The sequence below is a fragment of the Terrapene carolina genome, unplaced genomic scaffold, assembly GCF_002925995.2.
Source record: "Terrapene carolina triunguis isolate 2854851 unplaced genomic scaffold, T_m_triunguis-2.0 Scaffold62, whole genome shotgun sequence".
Classification (NCBI taxonomy): Eukaryota; Metazoa; Chordata; order Testudines; family Emydidae; genus Terrapene; species Terrapene triunguis.
This window is the reverse complement of record NW_020664413.1, coordinates 39,721,687-39,731,513: the sequence shown is the minus strand read 5'-3', so window position 1 is coordinate 39,731,513 and position 9,827 is coordinate 39,721,687. Positions and strand designations below refer to the sequence as shown.

Sequence of the window (9,827 nt, the reverse complement as noted above, 5' to 3'; positions counted from 1 at the left end):
TTACCCCACCCCCCGGCCCTGCCTCAACTCCGCCCCTTCCCCAAATCCCCAGCCCTGCCTCCTCCCCCCAGGCTCTCAAGCCTGGGAGGGAGGGGGAGCAGCGGCGTGCGAATCAGCTGTTTCGCGCGCCGTGGCAGCAGCGGAGGTGAGCTAGGGCGGCCGGGGCACATTTTTAGGGGCGGCATTCTGGCGCCGGCCATGCCGCCCCTAAAAATGTGCCGCCCCAAGCACCAGCTTGTTTTGATGGTGCCTAGAGCCGGTCCTGCGTGTCAGGAGGTAAATAAAACTGGCCCGGCAGGGTGCTTACCCTGGCGAGCCGCGTGCCAAACGTTGCCGACCCCTGATCTAGTGGTTGCGCTAGTGGTAAGATGAAGATCTCTGGGTGAAGGGGTAGAGGATATGTACTGTTAGGCACCTTAACTTTCCATTTCCTTATTTTTGAGTTGTGTGTCGGGTATGTTGTGTGCAGCATCTTTAAGATATCTTTTTTTCCAGTTTAAATTGAAAACCAGAATGCTTAATTTTAATTTAGAATCAATTATTTTACCTATGTTCTGTTATTAAAATACATACCTTTTCAAGAACATTAATTACTTCTTTTGAAAAATACATATGTTTCAACCTAATACTAATCATACAATTTTGTGCTTTCATCTGTTTAGGTAGGCTCCATTCAAAAGGCATACTTATAGTAGAGCCACTTCTGTTTTGTGTTTTGTGTTTTTTTGTTTTTGTTTTTAAACAGCAATATGCAGCTTTCATTTCAGAAATTAAATCTGAAGGAGGAGGTATTTTGTTTTTATGATTGATTTGGCCAGTTAGATAGCAGCATAAAGAAGTCTAATACCCCAAACAGCGGCACTTACTGCTGTCTGGCCAAGGAGTGACATTGGAGTCAGAGGTGAAAGCAGCTTCTTGCTTCCATCCTCTCTGCAGGACAAGCATTGGTAGTTGCCAAATGCACACACTGATGTCCGTTCACACATGTGCAGATGGCTTCAGAAAGCAAATTGTTCCAGGCTTTCAGTAAGATTTTTGAAAAGGTGCTGGAAGTCAGGTGGAGTCAACACATTCATTTATGGTTATTAAAAGGTTGCATCAAAATGCTATTCAAACCAGGCTGCAGAATTACTAGCATCAGATAGCCTATGGCTTAAATATCCTGTATATTACAAAGATTTGCTTGAAGCATAGTACAGAGGGCCTTTTGTACAAAGCTCGAGGAGTTAGTCCTTGGCATTTGGCCAGCAATAAAGAAAGCTTGCCCTTGTGCCATTCTGTCCTCCACTGCTCAGATTCTGGCAGCAGTTTGACTTCAGTGTAATTGTTGGCACTAAAGCTAAACTGTGCCCTGAATGGCCTCTTCTGACAAAAAGACAGGAGTACAGAGGTCTAACACTGCATCAAATCTCTGTATTGGTCTACTGTAATAGAGGAGTCTGTTATGAGAACTTTTCATATCAGAGAGGCAAACAATAGACTACAGAGGCACCGTACTAAAGAAATCCCTTAAACAGAGTGTGAAGTATTTTTCATTTTTTCCACAGGATAATGAAGTGTCCAAACAGGATAAGAGAACAAATAGCTCGTTCTAGGGCAGGCATTAGTTTGGCTCTCTATCCACAGTTGTTGTTGTTCTACTCTTCTAATTTCTGTATAGTAGTTTAATTTTATATTCTTCATTCAGACCATACACAAGCATAGTCACAGATTTAAATTATAGGGTATTTTTATTGTTTGCAAGGCTTCACTTGCTTAATCTTTCTTTTAAAAAAAAAAAAATATATATATATATGTATACTTTCCCATTTCATTGAGGCAGATTTGGAAATCAAACCAGAAACTTCAGACTCTACTACGATGGAAAACACTTTGTTGGGGAGAAACGTTTTGAGTCCATCCATGACCTGGTGACAGATGGATTGATTACTCTTTATATTGAAACCAAGGCAGCAGAATATATTGCCAAGATGACAATAAATCCAATTTATGAACACATAGGATATACAACCTTAAACAGAGAGCCAGCACACAAAAAACATATGCCAACCCTGAGAGATACATATGATGGCAAAGAGGCTACAGGAGAAGATGAGGTAGCAGAGAAAAGGGTAAGCAATTGTTAAAACACACTTTTTTTTATTAGACTTTTATTTTATACTCTTAACTCCACTGAAGAATATTAAATATGTTTATAGGTGTTTAATCTAAATGGTTACATCAAATATTTTTGATGAATAGTAAGTTATATGTTAAGATGTTTTAATAATCTTTCCAAGTTTTTAAATGGAAATTTTTGCATATTGCAAATACCTCTGATTCATAAACTTTTATCATAAGGATCTTTGTTTTTTTTTAAAGAAATGATTGTTATTACAAATGTCAGTTCTCTGATAATCCAGATAGGCTAAAGATATTTAAACTTAGTTATTTACTGTGCAAAAAGACTATTGCCCTTTAATACAGAAATGTATTCCAAAATCTATTCAGCATTCCCCATACAGTGATAGTAAAGTTGTCCACTTTATAAATAAGTCTGTTCATTAACAAGATAAAATGTTAAAACATTTCACATGACTAAGTTCAGCCTGTCAGAAACTGACAGAACTATTTTTGGCCTCAACCAGGCTTATGAAGAAGGATATCTCTCTTCAGAGACTTGCATTATCAACTGAGAGCTAAGTGCATTGTGGGGGGGTTAAAATAAATAAATACATTAGAACCAATGCAGGATACATTTCAGACTTTGTACTCTTGCAGAACATCTTTAATGTAATGTAGAAGACCCCAAAAACAGTTTCCATGTAGCTTTGTTAACATGACAGATATAAAACTTGTTTTTAAATTCATATTAATACATTTTTAAAATAATGATACTTTTTAAAATAACTAGAGGAAAAATTGATTGCATTTGTTTATTACAAAGATTTCCATTTATGGGTTTTTTAAGTGTGTGTTTAAAAATATTACTTAAAATATCTGTATATTCACACATATATAATATGCGCTGTAGACTCTCCTGTTACAATGTAATTAAGAGTTTTTTGCAAATTACTGTAAATCACAAAAGAAAATACTACGTTTAGGTTTGATTACACATTCATCTTCCCAATCAGAGATCAGGAACACATTTCGTGTAATCCTTACATGTATTGACATTCTGTGTCTACGCTGCTGTGACTGAACTTTTTTAATTTAGTTAAATGTAGTTAATGATTGTACATAGAAGATTAGGGTTGGAAGAGACCTCAGGAGGCCATCTAGTCCAAATCCCTGCTCAAAACAGGACCAACCCCAACTAAATCATCCCAGCCAGGGCTCTGTCAAGCCAGGCCTTAAAAATCTCTAAGGATGGAGATTCCACCACCTCCCTAGGTAACCCATTCCAGTGCTTCACCACTCTCCTAGTGAAATAGTGTTTCCTAATATCCAGCCTAGACCTCTCCCACTACAACTTGAGACCATTGCTCCTTGTTCTGTCATCTGCCACCACTGAGAACAGCCGAGCTCCATCCTCTTTGGAACCCCCCTTCAGATAGGTTCAAAAGCTGCTATCAAATTCCCCCCCTCCCCCCCTTCTCTTCTGCAGACTAAACAAGCCCAGTTCCTCAGCCTCTCCTCATAAGTCATGTGCTCCAGACCCCTAATCATTTTCATTGCCCTCAATATATTGGAAAATATAGCTGTCCATTTTAATCACCTGATTTCTTGCCTGAAACTAGCAGTGGTGTAGGTCTGATTTACCTGGGTTCTGTTCCCTGGTGCCATTGACTGGCTGTGTGATGTTGAGCAAATCACTTAACCATTCTGTGCCTCCGTTTCCTCATTTATAAAATTGATACTAATGCTTATCCGCTTTTGTAAAGTGCTTGGCATGACATACAGTTGAAAAGCACTGTGAAAGTAGTACTGTGTGACCATCTCTGACTGCCAAAGTTCACTCACCAATGTGAAAGAGAAACAATATGCATTTGAACATGTCTCCAGAATTTATCTCTAGTCCCAAATGAAGCCTATTCCATTAAAAATAGGTTTATCTTATTTACAGACTTCATTTATTGGGAACAAGAATACTGTTTCAAATCAATAGGTTGGGTCAACATTCTGAAATATCAGTTTGCCCCTATAAATGACAGCTGTAAGTAAAATACCTTTTTTAAATAGCATAGACCAGAGGTTCTCAAACTGTGGTCCGCAAGCTCCATTCAGGTGGTCCGCAGATAGTTCCCTCTAAGGTGCGTGCCTGGGCAGCCGCACACAAGAGAATGAAGGGCCACCCACCTAATTAGTGGAGCTGCGCGGGCGTGACTCCACTAATTAGGTGCCTGGACCCTGGAAAAGATGCACATGTAAGGTGAGGTGGTGGCCTTGTGGGGAGGGGGCAGTGGGGTGAGAAGACAGGGTGGGGGGAATTTGGGACGTGCAGGGCTGCGGCGACCAGAGAAAGAGGCAACTTTCCCCAGCTCCAGGGCTTTGGCTACTGGGGAGAGACGGCCCTCCTTCCCAGCCTCAGCTCTGTGGCTGCTGTGGCAGGGGATAGAGGGCACATCCATTGCATTAGAAAGGTAAGGCTACTGATATTAAAATATGAGTTGTATGCTTTTATTTGTAGAACAAAAAAACGTTGTTTTTTTTATATAGCGCTTTTATCCAAAGCGCTTTACGATAGATAGCTAATGGTACAAACAACATTTGGAAAGATCATTAAGTGGTCCACCAAGACCCTCAGGAATTTTCAAGTGGTCTGCGAAAAAAAAGTTTGAGAACCACTGGCATAGACTGTCTAAATGGCTTATATGCTTTTTCTTCAGTACTTAAGAAGCTTTCTCCTCTCCCATTGAACTCAGAGGGGACTCAAGGGGACTCAGACTGAATTCTATAGATCCCAACAATGGGGGATGTAAAATATTAGTAGAAAATGTCACCTGTTAATTACAGGTAAAGTTCAGTCCAGTGTAGAAGGCTGACACAAGGTCCTCCACACCACTTACACCACCTAATAAGGGCTTACATCATGTTGGAGGGTCTTGAGTGGGCTTTCTGCACTGGGGTTTCTTTCATTCTACAAGGGTTCGATTTAAGGCAAAACCTTGAACAGAAGTTCTGGAAATCACCAGGTCATGTGGGTGGTGGTGGTTGTGTGGTTTTTTGGTAAATTCAACTCTTATTGCATTTATCATACTTCACATACTCACCACTATTCAAAGCGAGTGCTATCATTGGAGTCATTTTGTGAAGAGGTAATAGAATTTTGTTGTTTAGTGTCATAACATTTTCTGCACTGCTGGAAAAGTTTGGACAGTGTAAGGATTGTAGAGGAGGTTATTATGGAAGGACACAGTTGTTGTTTTTTTCTTAGATGGATGCTATCAAGTCAGACTTCCATCAATAAAAATGTACATATTTTTTCTCATGGAATAGATCAAGAACTATTGAGTAGTTCTCTCAAATTGAAATTTTAGATGAAAAGCCTTAGACATATTAGTCATGTAATTGCCACATCCCACACCCTTTGTTTGGAAGTTATAAGCAGCCAAACTTGCTTTGACTCCAAAATGTATAACAGTCTGGATTGGCCCGAAGCCCAATTTTTATGAGTCTGGTCTCATTATTTGGTTTGGAACCTTATTGATGTGGGCACAGAAACAATGGGTCAGTCTATACTGCCAAAAAAAAATTTAAAAAAATCACTGCAGCGAGACTCAGAGTCAGGGTCTACTGACTTGGGCTTGCGCTACAAGACTAAAAATAACAGTGTAGATTTTCCCACTTGCACTGGAGCCTGGGCTCTGAGGGTATGTCTACACTGCAATAAAATGTCAATGGCTGGCCCATGTCAGCTGGCTGGAGCCTGGGTTCTGGGACCCTGCGAGGCAGAAGGGTCCTAGAGTTCAGCATCCCATTTGGGGGAAGGGTTCCAGAGCCTGGGCTCCAGCCCAACCCTGACATGTACACTGCAGTGTTATAGCCCTGCAGCCTGAGCCCCGCAAGCATGAGTCAGCCGACATAGGTCATCTATGAGTGTTTTATTGCAGGTAGATATACCCTGATACCCTTCCCCCTCACTGGTGTGAGCCCTAGTCAGTTGACCTGGGCTCTGAAACTCTCTGCCATGGAGGTGAATTTTGCAGTGTAGATGTAACTAGTGAGACGCACACATCATAGCATGGATAAATGCAGAGGCTGCAACTTCATTTAAAACTATTACCAAACTGGAGTAATGCCCCCAAATTACCCAGCAGGGTTATTCTAGTGTGGACTTCAGTTGGCACCCATGGCCCCAGATACTACAAACCTGAGGGTGGGCGTGTAGGCCATGCCCCCTATATACCCTTAGGCCTGCTCCAGGACCCTCACTGGAAACTGAACCAGGAAACCCAAAATGGCTACTCACCTATGCAGTTGTTCTGAGTTGGCTGAAACCTTGTTATAGGCTGAGTTAAAAAACCTTATGAAGTTCATAGATTTATAGATTCTAGGACTGGAAGGGACCTCGAGAGGTCATACAGTCCAGTCCCCTGCCCTCATGGCAGGACCAAATACTGTCTAGACCATCCCTGATAAACATTTATTTAACCTACTCTTAAATATCTCCCGAGATGGAGATTCCACAACCTTCCTAGGCAATTTATTCCAGTGTTTAACCACCCTGACAGGAACTTTTTCCTAATGTCCAACCTAGACCTCCCTTGCTGCAGTTTAAGCCCATTGCTTCTTGTTCTATCCTTAGAGACTAAGGTGAACAAGTTTTCTCCCTCCTCCTTATGTGACACCCTTTTAGATACCTGAAAACTGCTATCATGTCCCCTCTCAGTCTTCTGTTTTTCAAACTAAACAAACCCAATTCTTTCAGCCTTCCTTCATAGGTCATGTTCTCAAGACCTTTAATCATTCTTGTTGCTCTTCTCTGGACCCCCTCCAATTTCTCCACATCTTTCTTGAAATGCGGTGCCCAGAACTGGACACAATATTCCAGTTGAGGCCTAATCAGTGCAGAGTAGAGTGGAAGAATGACTTCTCGGGTCTTGCTCACAACACACCTGTTAATACATCCCAGAATCACGTTTGCTTTTTTTGCAACAGCATCACACTGTTGACTCATATTTAGCTTGTGGTCCACTATAACCCCTAGATCCCTTTCTGCCGTACTCCTTCCTAGACAGTTTCTTCCCATTCTGTATGTGTGAAACTGATTTTTCCTTCCTAAGTGGAGCACTTTGCATTTGTCTTTATTAAACTTCATCCTGTTTACCTCAGACCATTTCTCCAATTTGTCCAGATCATTTTGAACTATGACCCTGTCCTCCAAAGCAGTTGCAATCCCTCCCAGTTTGGTATCATCTGCAAACTTAATAAGCATACTTTCTATGCCAATATCTAAGTTGTTAATGAAGATATTGAACAGAGCCGGTCCCAAAACAGATCCCTGCGGAACCCCACTTGTTATGCCTTTCCAGCAGAATCGGGAACCATTAATAACAACTCTCTGAGTACGGTTATCCAGCCAGTTATGCACCCACCTTATAGTAGCTTCATCTAAATTGTATTTGCCTAGTTTATCGATAAGAATATCATGCAATACTGTATCAAATGCCTTACTAAAGTCTAGGTATACCACATCCACAGCCTCTCCCTTATCCACAAGACTCATTATCCTATCAAAGAAAGCTATCAGATTGGTTTGACACGATTTGTTCTTTACAAATCCATGCTGGCTATTCCCTATCACCTTACCACCTTCCAAGTGTTTGCAGATGATTTCCTTAATTACTTGCTCCATTATCTTCCCTGGCACAGAAGTTAAACTAACTGGTCTGTAGTTTCCTGGGTTGTTTTTATTTCCCTTTTTATAGATGGGCACTATATTTTCCCTTTTCCAGTCTTCTGGAATCTCTCCCGTCTCCCATGATTTTCCAAAGATAATAGCTAGAGGCTCAGATACCTCCTCTATTAGCTCCTTGAGTATTCTAGGATGCATTTCATCAGGCCCTGGTGACTTGCAGGCATCTAACTTTTCTAAGTGATTTTTAACTTGTTGTGTTTTTATTTTATCTGCTAAACCTACCCCCTTCCCATTAGCATTCACTATGTTAGGCATTCCTTCAGACTTCTCGGTGAAGACCGAAACAAAGTAGTCATTAAGCATCTCTGCCATTTCCAAGTTTCCTGTTACTGTTTCTCCCTCTTCTCTGAGCAGTGGGCCTACCCTGTCTTTGGTCTTCCTCTTGCTTCTAATGTATTAATAAAAAGTCTTCTTGGGCTAGGTCTACACTACAGCGGGGTTCCGACCTAAGATACGCAACTTCAGCTACGTGAATACCGTAGCTGAAGTTGCGTATTTTAGGTCGGCTTACCTGGCTGTGAGGACGGCGGCAAGTCGACCGCTGCCGCGCCGCCGTCGACTCCGCTACCGCCTCTTGTCGAGGTGGATTTCCGGAGTCGACGGCAGAGCGATCAGGGATCGATTTTACCGCGTCCTCACGAGACGCGGTAAGTCGATCCCCGATAAACCGATTGCTACCCGCCGGATCGGCGGGTAGTGAAGACATAGCCTTGTTTCCCTTTATTCCCGTAGCTAGTTTGAGCTCTTTTTGTGCCTTTGCCTTTCTAATCTTGCCCCTAGAATTGCTAGGTGTGAAAACACCCTTCAGTTAGCATAGCTGTATGGCTAAATTAATCACAACCCCCACCTAAGACAAAAGGGCTAAGATCTGGGTGAACTCACCCAGGAGTTTTATATAGGATGGGTGGAGGGATTTTTGCTGAGTATTATTTTAGGTAAATACGTGTGTTTGTGTGTATGTGAGGGAAAAGAGAAGAGAGAACAAACTGAGACACGGAGAGCAGCAAAAAGCGAGAAAGCCAAGTAGCAGCTTGTGAGTATGGTGTATGACCCTGGACAAAGCCAGAAAGAGAGTTGGGGTCTGATGTTGGCTAAAGAGGCTCGGGGCTGTAAGATGATAAACTATTACTTTGTTTCTGATTTCTCCTGCATTTGGAGAAGCAGGACCTTGTACATTCCTTGTAAATAAGCAAGATTGAATCGAAGAAAATACTGGATTCCATCAAGTACTACCCCCAGGTGGAACATGCCCATCTCCCCAAACTCTGACTGGCTGCTTGGGTAAGAAAGGGGCAACACAGCATATCGTACCTTCCTCCCCATCCACTTCCTCCAGGGAGGAGCCAATCAGCCACCCCAAGCACCCCATGGCAGCAGCTGTGGGAGGGATAGACTTCAGTGCCCAGATGTAGCATCAATACTCTTCCTTCCTTTTTTCCTTCCTTCACGGCAGCACAAGGAAGGGAGGGAAGGGGAAAGAGAGAATCAACCCCCTCCCCGTACATACACATGCTGAATGAAAGTGAGAGGGGGAAGCAGAAAAAGGACACGGAGCACTGCCCTAGCTGCTCCTGGGTGAGATCCTTCACCCCCACACCCAGATATCTACACTACTCCCAGCCCCATCAGAGTCACACCTCAGCTAACAAGGTGAGCGTTTGAACGGTTTGTGGTTCACATGGTCAGTATAGACCCCACTAGTGGCTTCATGCAACACATTATGAGAATTTACCACTTTCAGCTAAGTTTTATAAAGAACATTAAAATTGTGTGATACACAATATGCATTTTTATATAAATGCTGTGTCACTTGTGTAAAATATAATATGTGTTTCAGAAATGCTTAGTGGAAAGTGACCCAAAACACTAGATAATAGGAAATATTTCCTTGCCTTTTCTAAAAACTGCCTGCTATATAACGTATGCAGTGTTGTTATAGCCCTGTCAGTCCCAGGATATTAGAGAGACAAGGTTGGTGAGGTAA

General features: G+C 42.0%; 1 protein-coding gene across 9 annotated transcripts in view; it reads left to right on the top strand.

The window, feature by feature from the left end:
* The window catches only part of CHN1 (chimerin 1), a 154,058-nt gene that overhangs the window by 67,758 nt on the left and 76,473 nt on the right, over positions 1-9,827 (top strand). For all 9 annotated transcript variants that reach the window (XM_026647580.1, XM_026647585.2, XM_026647581.2 and 6 more), the window contains one exon: positions 1,823-2,111. In XM_026647580.1, coding sequence (XP_026503365.1) covers positions 1,823-2,111 — 289 coding nt within the window. The remainder of the gene's footprint in view (positions 1-1,822; positions 2,112-9,827) is intronic.